The following is a 26,882-nucleotide window of genomic DNA, read 5'->3' as shown; positions in this document are numbered from 1 at the left end:
CATGAGGTTGTACCCATAGCTCAGCCAGGAGCAGAGCTCTAGTTTATCCTGTTTCAGGATAAAAGCCTCTTCGTACTTAATTATTCTTGGAATGTCAGAGACCATTGGAAGCTGCGAGGCACCATGTAAGGATTGATGATGGAGTGAGAAGTCTAGTAAGTTCTTGCTGATGTCAACATAATTCATGGTGATGCCTAATATTCAAAAAATATTTCCAAATTTTTGTGGGTTTATGTAGATAAAATTTAAATCAGTTTCAGAGCAAATGCATTGAAATTGGCTTGTGGAAATGATCAAGGTATTGAGTTGCAAGTGTAAGGACTCACGGGTTTGATCAGTTCTACATCAGTAAGCTAAAACTGGAAAGTAATAAAATACATGATTCATATTTCCTTCTGGAACAAGTTTTTCTTTATATAGATATGGTATGATTGGATAATTCCAAGGTAAATCTGAAAGGTGATGTTTGTTGATCACTCTGTAACAAAAAATTGTTCTCAGTTCCAGGTCTATCCAAAAATTTAAAAATATCTAATCTTCTACTGTCGTTTAGAAAGATAAGATCTTTGGTGAATTGCTTGTATCCTTTTTTACCAGAAACCAAGGATATTGTCAAATAGATCAGAAATCAGAATTCACTTTGCTGCAGTATTAAATGACCTACTATTAATTTTTGACGTACAAATAGCCTGTAACCCCAGAGATAATACAAGTAATGTGAACAGAAATGAGGTAAATTATAAGGTGAGTGCAAGTGGGAAGTGAAGGTTGATGCACATTTTTAGTATCTTTTCATGAAGAATTTTTTGAACACGCTATATCCAGTAACAGAATGGGTTCTAACTAATATTGTACTAATGAAATCTGGGGCAGATTTCTCACAATCAGGAATGCATGCATTCTTTATCCTTCATTACAACTCATAATTTTAGGAATTTTGTGTTGGCAAAATAAGGCACATCAGCCAACATCACAAATAGGAGGAGAAGCCACAATATTCATTTCCCATCAGCCTGGCCAAAAACACAGCATTTGGCTGACTATCAAAAGGAGCAGCACTAATTGTTTCCAGTATCAGTGGAAGCATTTTGCTATTAAAAAAAAAAAAAAAAAAAAAAAAGGAACAACAACAAAGCTTCCATTTCATTAATCCAAAAAAAGGCTTGGTCTCTGCCATCAGTTAGGGGACAAAAATGGGATTCTCATGGTAAGCTGTAGGTTGTTGTCTGTGGGTGCCTTGCTGCTGCTGCTCGTGTACTGCTGCTGCAGCTGCCACTGCCTCTGCAGTAGCTGTTTGCCCTCTGCAGGCTCCGATCCCCCTGAGTACAGCTGCACACTGCAAGAGCAACTTCCAGGCTTGCATCGCAAGTGGAGTAGGATTGGCTTTGGTTTATATAGTGGGTAGTGCCCAGGAGCTCAACCAGACTCGGGTCACTGGCAAAATGATAGTCCCAGGCTTACAACTTACTCTTCTAGTTTGGAGAAGAGAGGGGCAGAAAAGTGTGGAGCACAAGATTATAAGCAAGTTGCAGATGGCAGTGCAGTGACCTGTACAAGTGCAGTGACTTGTCACCTTGCTTCCTGCCAGACCCTGCAGTGGCTTGCTGGTCTCCACCACTAAGCACAGGCTGCGTGCTGGTGAGCTGCTCATGCATCCTCTGTCTGGATTAGGCCACGAGCAGAACAGCGGGAGCACCCATCGTCACTCTGCCTGTCCATTTTTTTCCTGGGGACAGAAAGATGGTGTTTGTCGAGGTTACTGACTGGCAGTGGCAGTGGCGATGAAGATGCTCAGACAGTGTGTGATCACAGGTCTTCGAGTTGTATAAAGTAATTAATATGTTTTCGTATTTGGTGGAGTACATTGTCAGTGCAGATTCTCTGCTCTGTTCTCAAGATAGAGATAATTGTACCAAATTCACTTGCCATTAAATAAGTTACTTTTAGGCAAAAATCTGTCTGAATCCTAAGCTTCCTTCCCTCTCACCTTTTCATTTCACACTCTTGACTTTTGCTTGTGCTCACTCTATCTCATATACAATAAGCTTAAAGAAACTTTCACATGTTTATTTTCTAATACCCTTTCATTGAACACAGAACTGTTCGGGCTGGTGACTCTGGTATAAGAAAGTAAACACAAACATGCTGTTTACTGTAAATGGTGCCCATTTTCTTTGTGTCTATGTAAAAAAAATGTCTACTTATTTTTATGTAATACTACAAAAAAATACAAAAAGTGGATGTTAGGGGAAATTTGCTTTTCATACAATATTTCTGGTGTCATCATTCAATAGGAATTGTCTTTGCTTCTGTACTAGGTATATGTGATGAGGTTATGGTAGCAGAGGTGCTGCAGGGGTGGCCTCTGTGAGCAGAGCCCAGCAGCTGCCCCATGGCAGAGCGGAGCCAGCTCCAGCAGCTCCAAAAGGGACCTGCTGCTCCCTAAAGCGTGAGTGACACTGGTTGGGCTCTGGGAGAGCAGAGTTAAGGGAAAATAAATTCTCCTGTGCTACAGCAGCTGGGAGAGAAGGGCGAGAACCGAGCAAGAAGCAGCCCTGCAGCCCCCAGGTGAGTGCAGCAGGAGGGCAGGAGGTGCTGCAGGCAGGCAGCAGCAGTTCCCCTGCGGGCTGTGCAGGGAGAGGCCCCTGGTGGAGCAGGCTGTCCCCCTGCAGCCCATGGGTCCCACATGGAGCAGATCTCCACGCTGCAGCCCCCCCATGGGTGGAGGAGCCCCCGGTGGAGCAGGTGGATGTGGCCTGGAGGAGGATGGGGCATCTACAGCTTCTCTGGGCATCCTGTTTCTGTGCCCCATCACCATCACAGTAAAGACTATTTTCCTTATATCTAATCTATATCTCCCTATACATAACATATATCCCTATATTATATTGAATCTAAATCTCCTATCAATCTTCTTGTCCTGTTAGACTCCCTTACGCTGAGTCAGTTTTGTCTGTGGTGGTCGTTGGTGAGCAATCTCCCTGTCCTGTTCTCAAACCATGGGCATTTTTTTTCATATTTTCTTCCCCTGTCATTTTGAGGAGGGGGAGTGAAAGCAACCTGGTGGTGTTGGGCTACCCATTGTTAGCTATAACACCTCAGCTTCCTACCTGATCAGTTTAGTGGCCAGCATATTGAGGGAGATGATTGTTCCCCTCTGCTCTGCCCTTGTAAGGCCTCACGTGGAGTGCTGCCTCCAGGTCTGGGGCACCCAGCATAAGATGCATGTGGGGCTGTTAGAATGGATCCAGAGGAGGGTCACAAAGATGATCGGAGGTCTGGATGACGTTTAAGGTCCCTTCCAACCTGAGCCATTCTGTGATTGTATGAAGTTTGTAACTCAGCTGTTGAATTGAATATTATTGGGATGAACCGCTTACCTGCTCAAGCATGTGTGTGTTCTTTCCTGCATCCCTCCCCTCCAAAAGAGCTAAAGATCTCATCTCGCAAGCTTTTACTGAGAAGCTGACAAACACCAGTATGAATGTGGGCTGATCATGATCGCAAAATTGCTCTCCCCCTCCCAGAGGAGGGGAGTGTGCAGAAGGAGGTGCTGGTCCCTTGTAACCAATGGCAGGACGCATGGGAATGGCACCAGGGGAGGCTCAGGCTGGACATCAGGAAACTTTTCTTTACCGAAACATTTCTTTACCATGAGGGTGGACAAACACTGGAATAGGCTTCCTAGTGAGGTGGTTGGTGCCCCGTGCTTGTCAGTGTTCAAGAGGAATGTGGACAGTACCCTCAGTAATGTGCTTTAACATTCACTTAGCCCTGAAGTGTTTAGGCAGTTGGACTTGATGGTCTTTGAAGGTCACTTCCAATGTAACTCTTCTATTCCGTACACTTTTATGTGTAATTTGACTGTCTTTTGGTCGTTGGACTGAGAAATATATGATTTTTTTCCCAAATGAAGTATAATTCATTAAAGCAGGTAAAATACATTAAAATAAAGTGGGCTGTACAGAGCTCCAATATTAGCTGTTTTTCCTCTTGACCCAGTATTTGTGCCCGTGTAGTTTAATGAGAAGTAGTATACTGATGTGCTGTCTTTGAAAATGGACTGAAAATGGGCATTCTGCATGACTGACTACATGAGTTCTTCAGTCATAATTCAACAGGGAGAAAGGATCTACTCTGCTTTTTGGACATCACCAAGGTTAATACGAGCAGTTGCCAATATCCTCAATACTTCGTGCTATAATAAATAGTAGTGTGGGCTATGAAGTTTGTTTTACAAACCTTCTTTATCAACAATATTGCATCTTTATAGGATTGTTTTAAAAATAAAGTAGAAAAAGCACTTAAATTATCCTCTCCAAGTTTGATTTAATAGAGACATCTTGAGTGATAATTTATTTAATTATAACATTAAATGGTTTCCTTTTTTTATATAAGAGTGAAAGCACAAGGTTTTTACTTGTCACATATGAAGCAATCTTCCTTATATCTTGGTTGAAAGTTCTGCTGGCACTTGCAGTACCTGGAGTGTTTTGTAGTTTCCTCCCTCTTTGAGTTTCCCTGCCAGCAGAACACAAGACTAGGTTAGACAGGCTCAATCATATGGAATTGAAAACGAAAACCTTTTCTTGAGGAGTAGTGAGGAAAAAGAATAGAAAAAGGTTCATCAATGTCCAAGGTGTTTTCTTAACCTTCAGCTTGATATCCCAGAAGAGACAGTGCCTTCAGGGCAGGTTTTTATCTCCTTAAGGGGAAGTTTCTTTCAGAGTACTAGGTATCCTAACCGTATCCTAGAAATGCAGAAAGAAAGATAGCCATTTCTCTTAGAAGTTAGATACTGGCTTTTGTCAGTTACTCAAAGCAAGTGAGAATTACGGGTTCCATTCATGAGAATGCAATGAGTTAATGACCCCTTTGCAATCTATTTGGTTTACTTGACCTAGTAAAAAGAGGTGCAAGTATTTAATAGTGAAACTATAAACATTTTTGTTGTTTATGTTCCTAAGGGTATCAACCACAATTTGTTCTAAGAAAAGAAAAACAGACATGCTGCTAACGGTCAGATCCATGTCCCTTTTCACCCAAATTTATGTAAATCCAATTTATTTTGACCCACTACTGTTCTGGAGCACAGTGGCAAAATGGTTAAGACATCTTGCTATGGAAAGAAGGTGTTAATTTGAGCTCTGCTCTGGATTTACATAAAATTAAGCCTTCAGTCCATCTGTGAATATTTATCTGGTCATTTCTGCTGAGGAATCAAAAGTGGTGAAATGAGATGCTTGACACATCACTGACTTTTTTGTCTGTGACTACAAAAGCTGGTATGCTTTAACTATGTTAATCTGATACATCAGTTGGGTTTGGCATGGATTTTTAACATTTCAAAACTCCATAGAACCACCTCTTCACCTAATTTACATTTTTGTTTCATTAGTAGTTGGAATAATCAAAACTACTACTGCTCTCTTCCTGTTCCCTTGTCATAACTCATCTCTACTGTGAAAATTAGACGTAATAATCCAAAACTTTAGTTCTTGAATTGGAATATTAAAATGTGTTTATAAGCCTCCTTTGCATTAGTTCTACTATTACTTATGTGTTTGTTTAGTTTCCTTCTTCGTTTTGCAACCTTTTCATCCCTTTGTGTTTTACCTCAGTTTGTGTATAGATGCGATGCTTTCTGCTGATGTTTAACTGCTTCTAGTGCAAGGTGCTTGAATGAAGCCTCTGCTTTATACTGACACATATAGATGAATATATATGTATATTGAAAAAAAATCAGAATTTTCATAAGATGGGCTATTTAATCAGGCAGTTTATGAAGCCAAATAATTTTTAAGTGAATGCTGAAACTAGAGTTGGTTTTCTTTTCTTTCTTTTTTTTTTTTTAAGAAAAGGTAAAGAAAAAAAAACAAACAAAAAATAAACCAACAGGTGTCAGCAAAGACCATGTAACAAAACGTTAGGTCAAATCACATCAACAGTATATGCTGCATTCATGACAAATCCCTGTTGTTTTTCATTTAATTCTCTCAAAAGATCTTGAGATCTTATTTGTGATCAGTCAACTTAAAATCTAGAATATCACACCCATGTACTGAGATTGAATTGCTTTCAGCAGAAAACATAAGAAATCCCTTAGACGTAATGTCAATTCCATCTTAATGAATTGTTCTCCCACACTATAATCCAAGTGAGCTCTTTTGTGGATTTGTAAAATGCCATTGATTTTTACTTATTTATTTTTTAGCTTGCAGTGAGCAGAGCCGGTAGAAAGTTCATTCAGCTTTTAGGATTTTTTGTTCTGGCATAGTGATGTTTGGGTGTTGTGTTTGTTTGTTTGTTTGTTTTGTTTGTCCTAGTTCTTAGGTAAGTCTGTATCCAAGAACAGTATGTCAAAAAGTTCCTTTGCATCTCTCATTGTTACTTATTGGCAGGTTTGTCACTCCAGGGTCAAAATAAAGCTCATTCAACCAAGGCAATGGCAGCCACAGTAGCAAGCCTCGGGTCAGTCCCACCACTTGAGATTTGCTGCAGGGCAGTCAGTTGGAATTCATTTTGCATTTTTTCACTGAGCATTGCCACTGTTACCCTGCAAAAAGGAAAAAAGTTGTAGGTTGAGTACTGTATGTTATAAGGATTGTTTCCTTCTCTTGCTCATTTTCTCTTTTTGTCCTTAAAATGCTTATTATGGTTTAGAAGACAAATAGTACAAACTAAGAAAAAAACATTATGTGTACTGGTAATGGATCACGTAGTCATGGTATTGCTTCTCGTAGTTTATACTTGGTTATTCTTACGATCAGTGATAAAACCCCCAACTGCATACACAGCCTTGGAGCTTTTAGGCCCCCCAGTATTACTAGTAATTTTCTAATCTCAGAGGTTGAATTTAAATTATTTAAAAATAGTATTCTTTCTATATCTGTGAAAGACCTTTTTTTTTTTATTTATTTTATTTATTTTCTAAGTTAGATTCAAGAAGGCTGTAAGTCAGTGCTGAATGGGTGGTTGGAAACATTTAAGAGGGCTTGGGAGCTGACAGCAATTCTTCTGCTGTAGCGTGCAATGTCAAGTCAAACATACTACTTTAGGAAAAAAAAGAACAGAAAGGCAAATGATGTTGATTTTGGTCTATATGTAGAATTGTCAGGCAAACTGGTAATGTTGAACATTTTAAGTGCAATCCTGTCACAGGGTGAAAATTGACAAATGATTGAACCTAAAGGTTGAATTCTGTGCATTCTCTGAAGGAAAAGAACACTTGCATTTTTCTTTATTTCAACTTAAAGCATAGAAAATTGTATCCAAACAAGTTATTGTAGAAGTAGAGATGGTCACATTTCAGTGCTTTTGAGGAAATCCTTTTCAGTTGTAATTTTTTTCCCTTTTTTCTATGCTTTTCTTTACCACACATTCATTTAAGAGATTAAACTGAAGTTAAAGTATAGTTAACTCACAAGGTTAATAGAAGAAGAATAAGTACAGCAGGAATGTGTTTAACCTTGCTTACAACAGGCTTTATGATAAAAGTGGAGGTCAGGCAAGAAGGAAAATGCCACACCATCCATGTTTTATGAGCTACAATCTACTTAAAATTAAGTTTAGCATCTACATGATTCTGACAAATTCAGACAGTAATAAAAAACTTCAGGTAAAATTGTCTTACTCTGCATTTTTTTATATCTTGAGAACTTTCTTGAAAAATGAATGAGAACAAGTGGTCTGATGAGGTGTTTAAGGAGTGTTGCTTCATGAATGGGCGTGTTTGGAGGCAGAAGACTTCTGTCCACTGAGCAAGTGTATCATTGCCAGTGTATCTCAGTCTGGATGTGAAGTAGAATAACTGTAAGAGAGTGGCTATGTCTCATTTAGCCCTTGGGGCAATGAAAAGTGCTGATGAACAGCAGTCGTGGAGTTGGGGTGCTATTTGTTTTTGGAGCCGTTGTGAACGAGGAACATGAAGTGGGAATTTGAGACCCATCCAGCTGGATCTTGTCCACAAGAGTAATATATTTAATCAATAATTTGATCCGTTTGCTTTTTTTTTTTCCCCCCCTGAAATCTACTTAGAAGTGTGTAGGAGCAGGCAGAGGTGTGGGCAACTTGCTTTAACAGCTTGGACTCCCCTATCTTTTCGTCAAGGTTTTGTGATCTGCCCTCTGTCGTGTGGCTGGCCGTAATTCGTGTTTTCCTTTGTCGTGCCATGCGTGCTTTGTTCCTTGTCATGTGCTAACCACACACCAACCATCGGGCACGGTTGCTGGTGTTTTGGTCACGAGGAGAGCACATATGGGAGCAGGGAGGGACATGTGGTGTCTGGTTGTCTTCAAAGAGTCTTTGTGGTGTGCGCTACCCAAAGGGCTCCTCACATCTTTTGTGAATCCCTGAGCGTGGTAATGGTTTCCAGTCAGTACCAGTAGGCGCTGATTTAGAAGCGGAATGCCACACATCACACAGGCCTAGATGACATTTCCTTAACACGTTTTTAGCAGAGAACTCATTCTGGGAAAGTAGTTTATTTTATTCTCGTTCCTTTTTCTCCTCTGCAGTGGGTTTGCTGTCCTGTTTGCACACATAATATAGTGGTGGACAGTGACCTGTGTCTGGTTTTGAAAGGGCAACCACTCAGGGAAAACGAGAATTCAGAGAACCTGAGTTATGAAGCACAGCAGGGAGGGGGCCTGACTGGCAAGGCTCAGTGCACTTCATTGCATCCCAGCATGGTTTTTGATGTGGTATGTGCTCAAACAGCTCCTCTGGATGAGAATGCAGGTGTTACAAAACAAGTCAGTGAGTTGTGACCTGTTATCTGTATACCTGGCTCTCTCTCTTATGAGAAAGTTCACCGCTGGGTCAGCTCCACTTCTGCCTTTCCTTGTGCATGTCAAGCTGGTTCTTAAAATTTTTGATATTGGCTACAATGCTTCTTTCCATTTCTTACTCAATTCAAATTTGAGGTATATTATTTTAAGCTGAGTTGCCATCTTGCTCTGTAGGCAGGCTTTTGGTTGCCCTCTTTTCCAGACCTCTGCTATTTAAAGATGTTCAATACATATCACATCTGACTCTGCTCTGAAGAGTCTCTCTTGTATTTGTCTACACTTATTAGTGTTTAGGCTTCAGTACTTCAGTATCTTTGTAACTAGTCTCAATGGCTCTTATTCTTTAATTTCTAGTTTCACACTGTTGTATGCAAGTATTGATCTTTTGCTCACTTGGCTTCAGCATGGTTACAAAGATTTTACAAATTATGCTGCTAACATATTTTTTCAGTGCTTCTTAGCAATTGAAAACAGTCCTCTACGTGAACAACACAATCTTAGAAGAACAGAAGCCATATGAAGCCAGGGCCTTCCCAGTCAATGTCTACTATAATTACACATACCAGAGCTACGTTTCCATCTGCAGTTTTGGTTTTGCTCTGTAGACTGCATGGAACATTGTTGTCCTTGCTGCCATTGTTAAAGCTGTTTAGCAATGCAAGAGTAATACTCTGTCTAAAAATGAGATAAGGTGTTTCTTCTCTTTCTGTGGTGTTCTCTCTTTGTCTCTATCTTCTTTGCTATCTGTTCAGGCCATCAATTGAATTGCTCTGTAATTAAATTGAGTTCTGTTGTGTATCCATGTAAGAGAACTGGATTAAATTTATCTTTGTTGGGTTATCTCCTATCTGTATTTCTTATTTCTGTCAACTCCTAGCTGTCGGCATTTAATTTTACATCACTGATGTCTTTGATACCATTGGTTGAGTCCTCTTAGAAATACAGTAAATTGCACTGATCACAACGTAGACCTATCCTGAAATCATGCATCAGACTTTTGAACTTCACAGATGTCATATTTGTGGCCATAAGTACTTTGATAAAGTACTTCTGGAGATATTTACACTGTTCAGATCCTATTTTTAGTGCACCTGAGAGGGGGGTGGTTTGCTGTTCTTACTGATCGGGATGTGTTGCACTCGGTTGTCTGTGGTCCCTTCTCTCAGCAGCCCAGCTTTGTTCTAGGAACTCTTCTGGTCCGTCAACCATAAGAAAAGCTGTAACACTGCTGATGGCTGAAAATCCTTGGGCTTACAGAAAGTGGGATGTTGGCTCCTCAGCTCACTGAAATGAAATTGAAGTACAAGCCATTTAGCTTCCTCCCTGAGGAACACTTTGTACTCGAAGCAAGTCTTTCTCGGTTCTCAGTTTTAATACGTTTTTGGGCAGTGAGAGTGCTAGGCTAACCATTTTTTTGTGGTGGGGAAGGATTTTTCCCATGCTACCAGAATAGGGGATGAGAGGCATGGATTTGCCTTGTTTTTTGTGTTTATTTTTTGCCCAGTTCTCACTGCAGGCAATGAGAAGGCTGGGATCCCAGTGTTTGTACAAGAAATATGAAGAACGAGAGCAACCATTTTTCCTCCTTTCTTCTTGATGCCATTGATTTCACACACTCTGGGCAGGCCTCACTCTTGCTTCTTTTTCCTGTTCCATCTTAGACACTTGCTGCTGCCCGCTCACCAGCAGCCTTGTCACCTGCAATTGCAGTGCAGAATACTGCTTGCACTGTTGGCACACCTCACGAGCTGGAATAGCTTTATAAAAAACAAAAATATTCAGGTTGATCTGAGTAAAATGCTTAGGGCTCTCTAGCAAGTGTTACAGTTTGCCATGAGAATGGCTTGTACTGGATAAGTGACAATACCTCCAGTCCCAAGCAACTGTATGACAGATAGTTGGTCCAGAAGAATTCATGGAGTCTAGTCATATTCTCTTTCTCATTCAAGAAACCAGGATTCTGCAACAATTTTCGGATCTTAAAGATTCTACCGGTATACATAAACTGATAATATTAAGATGTACTGGCTATTTAAATGGTCTAGATCGGTTGTAGTAAGACTTGATTTTTACTAAATAAATAATATAGCGCACTTCCCTTCCCTCCTTGGTATAAAAAAAGGAAAAAAAAAAAGTGTTTTCTTTTCTTTTTTTTTTTTTTTTTTTTAAGAATTACAGAGCAACCATAAAATAACAAGATGATGATGATTTCAGATGTGGGAAATTCAGGGAGTTGGTGCTACTTCAGGAAATCTTGTGTCACCTTCCATCCTTTCAAGCTGACAGTGCACCAGCCATTGCTGAGATATCCCTGAACCTGTCCATCTCCCGCTGACAAAAAAAAAAACCTCTTGTGGTCTTAGATACACTGGGATACAGCAGTTTTTCTTCAAGTCTGTCTCAGCCTTGGAGACCATCCAGCTGCTGAGTTGCCTGAATCTCACTATTTGCATTAGAAACTCCATCCTACTGTAGCTTTCTTCATGTTTTTTGGTTGTTTTGTTTTGTTTTTTTTTTTTCCATTAAAAACATTCATTGGGTTAGGTCTTTGCCTTACAGGAGAGTACTTTCCTGATTTCGCCGTTCCCTTTTTAAGGCTGTTATCACTATTTGTTATACTAGAGTAGTGCATAAAGAACCAGTTAGGATCAGAGCCCCATTGAGTCTGGCCCTGGAAAAAATCAGTAAAGGTTTGCTTCTGCCCTGAAGTCATCACAGTCTAAATAGATAAGAGAGAATAGATACGTAACACATAGCTGAAAAAAAAAAGAGTAGTTTTTTGCAAGTGGTGTCTAAATATATTTTCTTTGTAGCAATTTTTTTCTCTTCCAGGTTTTCTAGTATTTTTGATGGTTAGGAGATGCCTGGGTTTAGAGTGAAAAACAAAATTTCTACGTTTGAGGCCATATTATCATTACACTCTTTTTAATGTCTGTACAACATCAGCATCTGAGACTGCAGGAACTTAACTGCTTTACTTGTTGGCATTACACTGAAGTTGATTTCGGTGAACCATAAAAAGTTTGGCCCTGAAGGTAAAATTACACTGTATGCATGTTCCTAACATACTGCTCTGGGGATAAACATGTCTTAAATCAACTCATCGCTCACAGCTAAATTCCTTCTCCAAATGCAGTTTCCCTGTAGATAGTAATGTTCAGTAAGACTGATTTTCTTTAAAACCATAAAGTTTTTTGAACATAATTCTATCAATGAACATATTTGAGCAAAGAATTCACAGAATCCTAATAAAGATTTATTTATTTTTTTTTGTGTAGTGGGGGGTAGGGAGGGCGGGGGATGGGTACAACTTTTTTAGTTAGCTTCCATCAGTACCTCTAATTCGTTCAAGTATGTTCCAAACGTTTGCATATTGTGCTTGCTCACATGTACATAATGAAAACTTTTGGACTTCATTGAAACTTTATTTGGTAATTCTGCATTAGGAAAATTAAAATTGAAGTTTATGATACCCTGGCTCCTACTTGCTCAGTTCATAGTGTGTTGTTAAGATGCCATCACTTGAGAGCTTTGTTACAGCACTGTTTCTGTTGTGGCTTAATATGCTGCGGGTTCAGATGGCAGTAATTGTGGCCTTGAGCGGTTGGACTAAAGAATACCAGCTGGGTTTGTACCCAGATATTCTTAGATTAATATTTCGTGACTTAGATCTTGTCCTGTCTGGAATTTAAACATAGTTCCCCAAGCTTTAAAGGGAAGGCAAGCACCATTTGAGGCTCTTAATGAGCATTTTTTTTTCCTCTTTAATTTGACTTTTTTTTTTTTCAAACTTCTGTAGCCAGTGAAATCCAGGCAGTTACTTCCGAACCATTTTTACAGCCCCATATGGACAAAGCACTTTAGTTTGTTTCTCAGCTTAATTCCCAAATTAATAATAGTTAGAAAGTTCTTCCATCTGCATCTCCATTTTCTTACAATATATAAGGAAGAAAAAATTTCCCTAGGTATTAGGCAAACCTTTGAAGTGTGAACAACTTGGTTACGTTTGAGACAGCAACTCTTTGGTTGCGAGTAAGTTGATTTTTTTTTTTTTTTGGTTGCTCTTTGAAATAATTCCTTTTGTTTCAGGTCTAAAATTTCAATTTTATTTCTACATACAGACAAGAGACTTAAACTCCCCCATACTGGGGAATCAGTTGGGCTTTTTTTCTATTTAGAACACCTTTGACCCATCCCTCCCCAGTTCAGTGAATAGAAATGGCAAGGCAACTTGTGCTGAGGGTGACTAAAGATCTGCTCTCCATGTAGCTCATGAAGTGAACCTGCAGGGGAGAGGGTTTCAGGAGTCCTGCTTATGGAAAAAATGCTTTTAAAGTATTTCTTTGCAAAAGAGAGCCTTTCTTGTACCCCTGAGTATATATTAATTGGTTATAATCCTTAGTTTTGAGGCACATAATTATTCACACAGCAGCAGGTGATGGATTCACAGGTACAGTTACAGTTTCTTTGTACTGACAAGCAGCCTTTGCTGAGAGCCAGAGAGGACCATTTTGTATAAATCCCTAAGTTCTGCACTTAGTTGTACAGCAAAGAATTCAGATACGTGGCAAAACATACGCAAGTGCTTAGAAGTTTCACTAGCTAGCCTTTAAGTTGTCTGCCTGGATATGTCATTACTGTAGGTGGTTTAACTTCTGTTTGCTTTTCTTTTTCTTGTGGTCTGTTATTTTTTTCTTACAGATTATTACTAAATATGTTTATGGACTACTGGAAAAGGAATGCCATTTGAAAAAAGTAACTCTCCCGGTAAGTATAAATATTTTTTGAAGATGCTGTTTGCTTGGATCTGTGAAAAGCAGAGACTTCAATCCAGAGTTCAAATAAAGACAAGATGTGCCCGGCCTCTGCATGGTGTCGTCTCAGGACGCTGACTTCACGTGCAGCATGTGTGTGCATTCGGAGAGACGGATCTGCCTGACTTCTCATGTGCTTGATTTCTCTAGCTGAGCCTTCCTTGCCTTGACAGACTCCAGAATGTGCTAATTTTGGTAGAGGAACCACAAAATTTTTGGAAAACATTTGTGAATGCTTTGAGACCTCTACAGATGGGTTCCCAGAGCTAAAGACAGGTGTCTCTACATACAGAGTAATAAACTCAAAACAGAGTCTCAGTAAACTGATCCATGTCTACTTTATAATTTCTTTAAACGCACAATTTCAGGAGCTTATAACATGTATGTGCTATGAAGTGTAGATGTTGTTTGGTGAAAACACTTGATCAGCCCTTAGAAGTGATGAAGCAGTCCCCAGACAGCACGTGAGAGTGTTGCTGTCTATAAGTGTATGCAAGAACATGATGTTGTTTGGGTATTTTTATGTTCTGTGGGGAGACAGTAGTGTGACTGTGCTGTGTAGGTTTTCCATCACTATTCTAAAGGATTCATGTGGTATTTGAGAAGCTTTTCCACTAGAGCTGTTCTCAGCCAGCCCCTCCTATTCAGCAGAGAAAAAGCCATTTCAGGTATGGAAGCAAATTTCCTTTTACTTTCATAGTTCTATAACATTTTGCAATTCCCTTTTCCATTCCCCAAGCATTGTTTAGGGAATGTTTTGATAACCTGTCCCAGCTGCTGAGAGTTTCCTGGCCAGGCTTTGCCAACGTCTTCATCATCAGGGCAGAAGTGTCTGGGAGCTCCACAGGACTGTGCAGGGGATCAGCAGCTGCTAAGCCCAATATTGCTGCACCCCTGTCCTGAGACCACCTGAGAAAGCTTCCTTTGCTTCAGATTTCTCTGCATGAACAGGAGAGGATTGGGCTCATTGTGACAGCCTGCCTGATGCAGTGCTTGGCATGGGCTCTCTAACTTCTCTACACAAGTAGTTTTCTCCACTGGGGAAGTTTTGGTCCAGGGATGCTGTATTCCAGAGTGGTTATGTGTCACAAGACTTCCTCAAGCAATGTCACACTCTGAAACCAGGAAGCTGTCATTTTTAAACTTTTATGTGCCCAAATTTTGAGGCTATGGAACTTTCTATGTAATAAGACGTTGCAATACCTATATGCACAGTTAAGCTTCAAAAAAGTAGCACCATGCTGCCTTCATCTTTGTCACATCTGTGGGTTCTCTTCTGCCCTACTCTGAGATTTGTGTATCTAGCTTGGGAGAATAGCTCCTTGTATAGCTCTTGTTGAAATGATCTGTATTTACTCTTAATTACAAATTGTATAGTAATCACTGATCTACTGATGGAGTTTGTTAGTAGTACACTTAAACCAATCACCAACATATTCCAGTTTTTGCAAAGTGTCATGAGTACACTGCATTTTGGAGTGAAGGAAGAACTCACAATGCACCCATTTAATTCTGAGCAGTGTGGAAAATTTGGCACAAGGTATGAGTCCCATTCTTCAATAATGGCTCTTATTCATAGGAAGCCGTTACCAGAATCAAAACTAGGTTGTGAAGAAAACTACAAAAATGAGGCAGAAGGTGAAAAATGAGAGCTGTCTAAAGGCTATGGTTAAGTCACCCAACAAGCTCCAAAGAAGAGCATGAGGAAATGTATTTTAAATTAATAATGGAAGCTAATAGAAATAGTAAGATGGTTTTAAGCCCCATGCAAGTGAGGAAAAAAGGGGTGTAACTGCTGGTTAGCTATGTTAGATACAAAATTAAAGTAAGATCACCCAAAAAATAAATTAGAATAGCTTGTTAAAGTTGTAAAAGTTATTAATAAAACAGCTGATGAGACCGATAGATGAGCTGCAAGCAAAAGGAATGCTCAGTTCCAAATCTCAGCTGAGGAATGCTCAGAGAACAATTAAAGTGATTATTTCCAGTGGTAACTATCCAGAGGTTTCCACACCACACTCATTTATTTATTTATTTATTTGAAACCTGATATCATTCTGAGGAACTGTCTCAAATTGGCATGTCAGTAGAGATCTTAGAATGAATGGATTTATTGTACAGTAGTCAGCTTCCTGGATGAGATGTTTTTTAAGCCCAAGGTTCTTTAAGAAGCACAACAAACTAGTGTATAACTTACTGATCAGATCAGCAACTTTCAAAAGAGGCACAGAAAAAAAAGTAAGTATATGATGATTTTTGAAGCGTTCCAGGAGAGATTCCTAGAGCTGTGTATCAGGAAAAAATAATATACTGGGGCAAAAGTCAGTACAGCCTGCATTTTAAAAGATCGGCTAGAGTGCACTGACAGCCTGAAAATCACAAGATCTTGTCAATGAAAGAATACCTGGATTTCCGGTAATCTGCCAACAAGCTTGCAGAGTGCTTCTAAAGAAGACACTGCATTGGCGTAAGAGGGAGTCCCCTTATGAGTTAATAATAGGCTAAAAGGTAAAGAAAGAAAAAAAAAAGGAAAAAAAAAAAAAGGTATTCATACTTCTCAGATGAAAAGTTTTGACTGATGCAGTGTTGTTAAGGGCTGCACTGATAACATATTTGTAAATAAAAGGAAAGAGGAATTGATAGAATGTAAATAACTTTTCTGATTTTTTTCTAAAATAATAAAGAATACTGATATCTAAAGCTGATTGTGATGAGTTTGAGCATTATTTCATGATGCTGAATGATTGGATGATAAAATGGCATGAGATTCAATTCTGGTAAATGTGAAATTATGGGGAAAAGAATTCACTCTGTAAACACAATGGTGGCCTCTAAATGAGCTATTACTACTCAGGAAAGATCTTGGAGTGATTGTGAATAGCTCTCTGAGAACATCAGTTAATGCTCAATGGCAGTCAAAAACCCTCAAAGCAAATAGGATGTTAGGAATTATGAAGTGTTAAGAACAAAACAGAAAAACATCATCATTCCACTCATTATGTGGGCCCCCATCTTGAACGCTGCGTGGAGTCTGGACACCATATCAAAAAGGATATGTAGAATTAAAAAAAAAAAATACAGAGGAGGGTTGCAAGGATGATCACAGGAATGAAATCCTTTTCAGACAAAGAAAGATTAGACAGAAAGATTCTTCAGCTTGGAAAATAGATGACTGAGGAAGGAATATGACAAATCTATAAAATCATGAAAGGTGTAGAGAAGATGAATAGGGAATGGTTTTTCACTTTTTTTTTTCATAATAGAGGAGCTAAGGGGCATCAAGTTTAAATTATCAGGCAGGAGATCTCTGCTGAAAGAGAGGAACTACCTTTTTTCATAAAGGTCCCAATTATATTGTGGAACTCATTGCCACAGCATACTATTAAGGAGAAAGGTACAAATGCATTCAAAAAAACCATTTGATGGTATTAAGGTGTGACAGGTACATTGAACTATGATACTTGCTTGTCCGGGAACAAACTGGATCAGGAAGCTCCAAAGTCACTGGTTGCCAAAAAGAGGGAAGAATCATTCCGTAAATACTCTTTTCTCATACTTATTCCCCTAAGTGATCTGCCAGAAAAAGCATTCTGGGACCCTTATCCTGATCAGTGTGGCCACTCTGTTGTAAACACCTTACGCAAATATTTCAGAGGTAAATTTGAAATAATTCTTCCCAAACTTTGTCACAAGGCGATCTGAAAGTCAGTGTACTGGCCTTTGTTTTTCTGCCAGCTCATTGTAAAGTTGATGGTGTAATGATGTTTGAATACAAGAAATGTCTTTCAGGACTGTGTTAAGTGGAGTGCATTTTTTTCCAATACGATTTTAGTAGTGCACTGAAATGCTGTGCTCCAGAGGTTCACTATGACAGCATTCATGTTCACTCATCTTACTTAATTTCCTCCACATCATGGACAAAGTCCAACTCTGCTGTCTTTATTTTACTTTCTCAGGTGACATTTTCAGTTTTGGACTCAATTATTTCCTTTCAGATACAAAAATATGGACAGTTTGGGAATCTGGAAAGTTTGCTTGTTGCTTTATTACTTTAGCGTCTATGCCAAATATAAATCCAAACCTTTTTTCCTCCAGAGAGGCTTAGATGTTATTGCTAGTGTAAAATATTGTAGTTCTTTTAATGTTCAAAATCTACGACTGGACTTGAAAATTTAAATGAAGAAACTCATATTCAGGGAGAAGCAGTGCAATTATTTCTTTTAAATTTCTCATTTTGTGCTCCATTGAAGGTTATATTATTAGTACAAAGAAGACTGCAGGTTTTTTATCCAGATGAAGCCTTTGTATTTCTCTGGTTTTAATGGCATAATCAGTGATTGATCTTTGCTGTTCTTTAGCTGTTGAGGACAAATAAAGGGTGCTTCTGAATTAAATGCATCTTTAACAGCTTCTGGGAAGGCCTGAGATGGAAGTTTAAATAATCACCAACATGTTTTATTGACGATGGTACTGAAAGGTCTCACTTTGCAGAATCTTCTAACTTGTCAACGCTTTGCTCTTTCACTTCAATAGATAAAACTTCATTCAGTAGTTCTCTTGATCTACTAGAAAGCCAAGAACTATTTTTCTGTGAGAAACAATGGTCTCTTATCTCCACGGCTTATCCCTTTTGGTTATTTTGTTACCCAAATCAGGTCAATACTTGTTTTTTTGAAATTTCACCAGTTTCAGGTGTGTTAATTTAGATGTAGGTGTGTTAATTTAGTTGTAGCTTAATTTAGTTGTAGTTACTGGTGAATTTTTTTTTTTCACGAATTGCTAATTAGCATCTTGTAGTATTGATCAATAGTTTTCACTTAAAAAAAAAAAAAAGAAAAGAAAAAAGAAGGATATTCAGTTTTGTGAAGACTGTAACATAAGTGAGTTAGTGATCTTTATGCAGAACAACTTAACAGAAAACTTCTTTGTCTTGCAACATGAATGACCAGTTTTCTCCCTACACCTGCTGATCATAATTCCTACAGTCTTTGACCCTTTTCAGTTTCTGTTCTGTTTATTTGCCCTGTTCTTGCCTCCAGTCTCAAGGTACGCCTGTTTCACCTCTTTGTAGGCTCACAGTATATGTCTTTTATGGTGTTTCTTAATATGTGTAAGAAAGATATTAGTGTTTTTTTCCCTTTAAAATTTTGAACTGAAGCAATCTCAAACTTTAAACTACAAGTGGGCAGAATTAAGGACCCCTAGAGCCTAGATGAGTCTTAAGCTGCTGATGGCTGAGATCTAAAAATTGAGTCATAATGACTTAAAGTCTTAGCATGGAGGTTGGAATAGGACTGGATTTCCAGTGTATTTTGTTGTTACCCTAAGTATTGATAGCAACTTTGCAAATTACCAACTAGTCTGCAGTTGAAATATTTTATACACTGGTACTACTACATCACGTGATAGCTCATCAGAGATGGAACTCATGGAAAAATTACTTCACTGTTTGAAACTGTAAGAACTTCATTATGTCTGTAGAGTGCATAACTCATCAGAGAATTTCTCATAACTTTAGACATTCATAAAACTTAGCATATAGTTGTGCATTGGAAAAATAAATCTGAGAAAAGGAAAATTAAACTTTAACAGTAATTTTAAGCAGTAAATTATCGGCAGAATATAGATTAGTTTGACATTCTTAGCTACAAATTATTGGAAGGTTGCTATTGGAAGTGAATAATAAAGTTGAATTAAATTGTTAAATTAAACAAATTGAAGCTCCACATTTTACTGAATTTATTCAATTTGTCTTTCAACAAAGGATCATGAGTAGCTCCAGAAGTGCAAGTGGCTAATAAAAATAAATTATTTTACATGGACTCAGTGTGTCTAGCACTAAGTGATATTCTACGTTGATCTGTCAATAAAGTAGTGTTGTGCACAAGAGTGACCTTTATGTGCATTCTTTAGTGAAAGAGTGATTTAATGAATTACTACTGTTTGAAGAGAAATTTTCTTGAAGCAAAGAAAGTTTCCAAATGTAATGAAGTTGAGGAAGGGAACAAAGGGTTAGTTTTTAGTAGCTTGGTAGATATTTTTTTTAACTTGTAGATCAGCATAACTGCGAAAATGTGAACTAGTTATATTGTGTCTTCTACTACATATTACAGGTGCTGGTATTTCCTCAATAATGAACAAAAAATTGGTTTATAAATACTAAAACATACAGTTTAGTTATATGTTAGTCTGAAGTACAAATTCACAATGGTTTGTCTTAATTATAATGTTGTAAGCATTCAGTTTATGTGCCAAAAGACAATTAACTCATATCATTACCTCATTACTATTTGAAATTTAGCATTGTCTAAGTATTTGCATCTTCTACTTTAATAAATCAGCACTGATACTTCAGAAGTGGCAATGTGATCTGACTCTATCCCCAGTGTAGGATACAGTTATATCCATATATTATAAATTCTTTTCAAGAGATTTTTTTTGTGATTTTTTGCTTTTTGCCACATTTTACGTTTTCACACGAAGTGTGACAGAAGATAAGTACATTTCCTGTTGTAGACAGTGGAAGTTGGGATACCTGAGATGTTATATCATTTTGGAGCAGGGCATAAGATCTTCAGTCCTGCGGCAGATGCTGAATGTTCGTCCAGTTAGGAACTCCTTTTGTTCAAGTAAACTCATTAGCTTCATTAAAAAAAAAAAAAGAAAACAAAACAAAACAAACAAACAAAAAAAAACCAATGCCTAATTTTAGGCATTTTAGGGCCTGTTTTATAGAACCTCCTTTTTTTTTTTTTCTTATTTTTTTTGTATATAGCAAAAAGTGTACCTTTATTCTATAGAGCTATAGAGTGAGGACAAAACTTGGAATTAGATCATGGTTTACGCAATATCAAATCTGCTTGTTGATCTGTTCTTAGCGTAGAGTAACTAAGCACTGACCCTGGTGCAGGACTTTTAATGAAGCCAATATTTAAATCCAAATTGGATTTCGATATTTTATTTGGCCTATCCTGTTAAATTTATAATAGGCAAATTTACCATGCTGCTTCATACATGGCTTATTGGGTATTTATGTTGAGGTGGCTGAGATGGAACTCTAGGAGGTTTTTCATATTATATCAGACTTTCATTGTTGCTTCAGGCATAACAGAGATGACAAATTACTTGTTTTTTGTTGTTGAGTTCTATTTTTATTTTTATTTTTTTTCCCCAGAGGTTGTTCTTTTATGAATTCTCTTTCACTCGTAAATTTCTCTAAATAAGCTTTAGCATACTTTTTAACACCCACCTGTCCCCTTCCCTCCTCCTTTTGTTTGGATACAGTAAGTTTAAGTCTCTCTTGGATAACTGTTCTAAAGCATGGTATGTTTTTATGGTTCAAAGTTAAATAGCATAAATATTAGCTTCTGCTTTATTTTTCTTTAGTGCTGGGCACACATTAGTCCTTATATATATAGTCCTTTATATATATAAAAAACATATATATGTACACACAAGTCATTTGTTAAAGGGTGAAAGTTTTGATACCAGTCCTGGGGGCTAACTTTATAACTACAGATGTTCTTTTAAAATTTTTTATTGGTGCATAAAAGTCTGTATTGCTGTAATTGCAGGTTGATGCAACCGAGAGCGAACCAAAGAGCTTTATTTTTATGAGTGAAGATGCCTTAACAAATCCTGACAAACTGTTGGTCCTAATTCATGGTAGCGGTGTTGTCAGAGCAGGTCAGTGGGCTAGGAGACTTATAATTAATGAAGATCTGGACAGTGGCACACAGATACCATACATAAAGAGAGCCGTTGAGGTAAGTGAAAGTGTATGTACATGTATGTACAGTTGTGTCTGTATATGTATGTGTACTCATATATAAAGAGCTATGAATCTAGGATGTTTTAATTTATTAATCAGTATTCTCCATTTCCCTGTGTGATCATTTTATTTGTGATGCAAATACTTGCTTGTTGGTTGGGTTTGTTTTTTTTTTTCAGAACTTTTGTCTAATAGAAGCAAGTTTCTCTCTCACAGTAAAACAAAAAATTTGTTTTATGTCATATTGTGATGGCACTGCCGTGTAGTTTAATATGGCAGCTAACGTGACAAGAGCCCTTAACAGGCGATGAGATGCAATAGAAGGCACTACAGAAATTTGTTATGATTTGAAGTGTTTTCTTTTACATTTCATTAAATTTGTACGTATTCTCACTCAACGTCTGTTGTAATCTTATGATAACATGAGCTTTCATGATAACAGCAGGCTTTTTTGCTAGGCTTGTACTGAATTTATTAGAGGCACAGTCTTTTTCAGTTTTGCACTGAATACTGATTCATTCTGATTCACCTATCAATACTTGACAGTTAAAAACATTTACATTTTATGGACACTATTCTGTTGTGTTTGCATGTATGTGAGAGACACTGCACAATTTGTGTAATATTTTTAACATGGAACTTTGTAGATATAATGCAACCCTGACATCATGCTACCTAAATGAAACTTCCTACAGTAAACATTTGAAAAGCCTATTTAAAATTTACTATTTCAATTATGTTTACTAAGTTATTCTTAGTAGCAGTGTTGTCACTGTGATTGTTGCACATTTTACTACATAAAGTTGAATTTTTTGCACTTGACTTTAAAATATTCAGTAGGACTCAGAGACAGATCCAAAAATACTTCATGGTTCTAGAGGATGATACAGGTGTATATGGTGAGTCAAGTGTAGGAGGTTAATTTCTGGAGTGAGTTCCAGAACTTTTCCCAAGAAAGTTGGAGAGGTACAGTTCCTTAAATTTTTCTCATGGTGCTTACACTCCTTCATTTTTGTTCTTTCCTAAACATGGTGCTGTCTTGGCTAATCGAGATGTTGAGTACTTAAGACTGGGATAGTATCCCTAAATCACCAATTTTGAAGAGAGTATTTCTAGGAGAGGAGGATTACAGGCTCTTTTTCCCATTTATTTTTTTTTTAAATCCAATGGCTGTGCCAGTGGAACACAGAGCAGAGCTCTTCCATCAAACGTATAACCTTAAAAACAGATTTTTTATTTCTGCATTTTGAGTGCTTCTTTCAAATACGCATGAAAATAACCAAACAGTTTGATGACAAACTATTTTAAACAGTGTAGTCATTTGATCCTGTCAGGATATCGGACTTCATGCTCTTACCTTTAGACTTTCTTCTTTCTTAAGAAGTATTTATTTATTTATTTGTAGTCTTTATTTGAATAATTCCAGATACTGTAAAATCCGTATTTTTGTCCCTTGTAAAATTCTGGCACGTATGCTAAATGTGTAAAACACTTACTATCTGCAATTATTTTTTTCATGTAAAATCATATCATAAATGAACCATACGTAAATGAATCATATCATAAATCATATCATAAATGAATCATATCAAGTTATTTATATCAAATTATATTGTTTTAGACATGTTCATATTATTGTTATAATATAACATTATATATGTCCAGTTCTCACTGCAGTGAGTATTATATATCTGGTATATACAAAGCAATATTTTATGGAAATCAAACCACAGTGAAGATACTTGGAACCTTTATGTTCTGACTAAAGTCAAAAAAAAAAAAAAAAAAAAAGAGAGAGAGAGGAGATGGGTAGTTACATACCGATATCATGTGTAATTCATGTACAGATCATATAGGTTACATTTTTAAGTGCAGAAGATTATGATAGAATGAGTATAAGGTCTCCAATTTTTAGTTAATAATAACAACATCTATTTCTGGGTTTTCCAGAGTTCAGTGCTCTAGCTGATTTAGGCAGTTCCGTCTCATATGAAATGAAATAACTGGCCTAGATATGGCTTGAATGAAAGTTGTGATAACTCCTCATGCAGTGTCGCCACTTTGGAGGAAGGAATTGTTTTCCCTGATCTTTCAGTGTTTCTTCTAAGAAACACTCGTCTTTGAATGAAACCAGTAAGTCTTGTCAAAGCATTAGATTACAGTGCTGATGACAGGAAAACATGGATTTTATTTTATTATTATTATTTTAATAATAAACTGTGAATTTGAAGTGGATAATAGTATCTAGGATTTGAAAATTCCCCTGGTCTGTTGTGAATGTGAAAAATGTTCATATAGCTTAAAACATTTGCTGTCAACTAGGTTTTCACTTCTAAAAAATAATTGAAAAAATAACTTGCAAATGTAATACTTCAACTTTTGTGCAGATACTAGTCCAGAAATATATTCAATTTACAGACATTTGCAACACCTCTACTTTCCCTAAAATAAAACAAAAACAAAACAAAACAAAGGAGAATAGGCCAAAACTATATCTTTTTCTCTGCTGGTTTTCTCTGTGTACAGTCCACAAGCAATTTCAGTTAATTTCTTGGAAAAAATGAAAATGGACATACAAAAGCTGAAGGTGTCAGTAGACAATGGATGTAGCACTCCTAACCAGGAAGTAGGTGAAGAAAAAAAATCAGAAGAAAGCATGTATTTCTGGCACAGCACTTTCAAGAAGAAGAAGAAGAAAATAAAAATAAAAAAAAAAAAGCTCATGTCTTAAAGTGTGTGTGAAATCAGGGAGCAGTGGAAAGGCTTGAAGTTTATCAGATTTCTAGTGGCTTGGGGCTGATACACATTGGTAAGAAAAGATCCAAGGAGAAATAGGAGAAATACCCTGGTGGCATTTCCAGTAGCTAGAAACCTTTTTTTTTTTTTTTTTTAATCTGGGTGATTCCTGTAGACTCAGGAATCAGGTGTAGACTCAGTTCTGTCTGCAGTAGGTGTTGGGAGTAGTCTACAAGGTTTTATGTAAGGGATGTAAGATTTATGTGTTAGATTAGAAATTCAACTTTGATAGCGTAAAAGGCTTTCTCAAAAACACAAAAGAAAAAGAACAAACAAGCAACAGGATACAGAACAGATTGTAGAAAAAGGAGGAGGGAGAAAAGTGTACAGAATGTGAGAGACATGTAAATGCATTAAAACAGGGTACGATCAGATATATTTTAGAAAAAAAAACAAGTACAGAAAACACAAATGTGATAATATAAAGCAGTAAAACAGTAAGAAATGATTAATAACAATTCTAACATACATATTGTAAGATGATAATTTCCTGTAAACATAGTGCTAAATAAAAATGGTGTAATTTTGTTGTTTTGCTAAAATAGAACCTCTCTACTGAAACTTTCTGCAATGGGAAGTACAAATTTTTGATAAAAGCAGTCATCTGACATGCAAGAGAAGTTCAAGTCTTTCCTCTGGGAATCAGAGTCTATTCCACTTTAAATATATTAACATACTGAAGCTATTCAACATTTTATAAATAAATATTTTGTAAATTAGAGGAATAATTTTAATATCTCTTCTGAATTTTTAGTAAATGTGTAATCCACTGTCTTGTAGAGACAGTCTTTTCTCAGTCACTTATTTTGATATATATACAGTGACTACAGCAGTGCCAAATGGAGATAATGAGAAACAGAGCCAAATTACTTAATTCCGTGATGAGGGTATTTACTTGGGGTCTCAAATATTAAGAATTTTGTTTAGGTTGTTCAGAGGCTCCCATACCCTGTGAGGTCCTCAGTCACCAGGTGCTGTGGGAGGAGGAGATTAGGTTGTCTGGTTTGTAGTTGAGTGCTTGCAACATGGATGGTGATCAGAACAATTGGATGGGAGGTGTACAGGTGATACAGGTGGTATTTTGTGAAGTGATGCATGGAGCAATCAAGGAGGGATGCCAAAGTCAGCTGCTACTGCTTCATGCAGTACTGTTCCTTCTGTAGTGGGTAGAGAAGCTGCCTCTGTGCTTTGAAGTCTGCTGGGAGAAGCTACAGCTCATCTATTTAGGGAGGCAGTTTGCTCCTGGAAGAAACAGGACCTCAGCTTACCTGCATTTGGACACTGAGAAGAGTTTTGGAGTCCTCTTATGTGGAATACACTTCCTCTGGGGAATAAAGAGGACATCAAATTACTGCAGTCTTTACTGCCAAGTCGAAGAAAAAAAAAAAAAAGAAAAAAAATGATGCTTTCTTTCTTTGGAAATTCAGTGTTTTTGTTACCTTAGAGCTGTGGACCTAAGGATGTTAATGAAATTCAACCACAGCAACTGTAAGCTGTTGGATTTTTATTATATATATTTTTTGAAACAAGCAAGAATTGCTGCCAGGCTTCAAATTCAGCAATCTCTTTGAGATTGCTTAGATATTGTTATTATTATTTAAAGGAAAATTAATGCTTGGCATAAGAGTAATAGGACTAGAACAAAAGCTTCTTCAAAGAACCTGGATGATTTTTTTTCAAAAGAGATGCAGCAGCACCCAGCCATCAGAGTTTCCATGAACGGATGAAAACAGGGCTGGCTTGAGATGGGCATCATCTGCAGAAGTCTTTCTTTAGTGTCTGATAAAACATGATTTTCATCTTATATTTTCCCTTGTGTTTATCCTATTCTTCCTACAGCATTGTCTAAACAATTTCTGTTCCTAAGAATATTTTTGTCAGAATGTTGGATCTATTCACACAGATTAATATCATTCATTTGTATAAAGCTAACAGGATGGTAATATTTACTGAGAATTGCTGAGGGTGGTTACTTTCTTCATTGTGCAATAGGATGTCATTGGTTTGGTAAGTGTATTGAAAGGGGAACAAAATTACCAGGTGTAGCAAAGCAGTAGTGAAGTTACTCGGTGGAACTTTTAGGTGATTTCATTAACCGTATTGTTTAGTAACTGGTATGTTACTAAATACATTCTAGCCTTACCATGTTATAAAAATGAGTGGGGTTTCAAAAGCATATATTTAAACATTTTTGTCAAAAAAAAAAAAAAATGCAGTGTTTAAATTACAGTGTCAGGAATTCTTGCTTACAAACTTCAATTTCTTGTGTTTCAGCATGGAATAATATATAGTTAAAGTCCTCTTTATTCTTGCGTTTATATTTTAGAACCTAAGTTTTAAAATTTTGTCTTATAGTTTATAGGTACTTAGCCCATTTCAGTAAGATAGACAAGTGACACTTTCTGGAAATAAAACACAGTTGACATTTCACTGTGATTGCAGTTTTTACGTAGAATAATAATATTTATGTTCCCTTTACAGCATATATTAATAGACAGTTACGGTGTCATAGAAATCATGATCTTATTTGGGCATTCTTGCGTTTTTCTGGAAGTAAAATTTCACTGAAATGGACAGGAACATGCTATATTGTTTTCTTTTAAACAGTAGTTATCTGAATCTAGTATATGTATTTGATTATGTTCGTTTTGGCAGAAGACAAATGACATTGTAAAGTACTTAGTAGAGAAAACTTTTTTACATCTTCTCCTT

The 26,882-nt window shown here is 37.2% G+C and overlaps 1 protein-coding gene across 5 annotated transcripts in view; it reads left to right on the top strand.

Moving 5' to 3' along the window:
- Nucleotides 1–26,882, top strand: part of ARB2A (ARB2 cotranscriptional regulator A) — a 251,607-nt gene that overhangs the window by 37,543 nt on the left and 187,182 nt on the right. For 4 of the 5 annotated variants that reach the window (XM_038170230.2, XM_038170229.2, XM_038170232.2 and 1 more), the window contains 2 exons: nucleotides 13,491–13,556; nucleotides 21,178–21,369. The exons of the other annotated variant lie outside the window; for it this stretch is intronic. In XM_038170230.2, coding sequence (XP_038026158.1) covers nucleotides 13,491–13,556; nucleotides 21,178–21,369 — 258 coding nt within the window. The remainder of the gene's footprint in view (nucleotides 1–13,490; nucleotides 13,557–21,177; nucleotides 21,370–26,882) is intronic. 5 annotated transcript variants of the gene reach the window in all.

Source organism: Anas platyrhynchos, chromosome Z (assembly GCF_047663525.1).
Source record: "Anas platyrhynchos isolate ZD024472 breed Pekin duck chromosome Z, IASCAAS_PekinDuck_T2T, whole genome shotgun sequence".
Taxonomy (NCBI): Eukaryota; Metazoa; Chordata; class Aves; order Anseriformes; family Anatidae; genus Anas; species Anas platyrhynchos.
The sequence above is the reverse complement of the archived record's forward strand: the minus strand, read 5'-3'. Positions and strand labels throughout refer to the sequence as shown.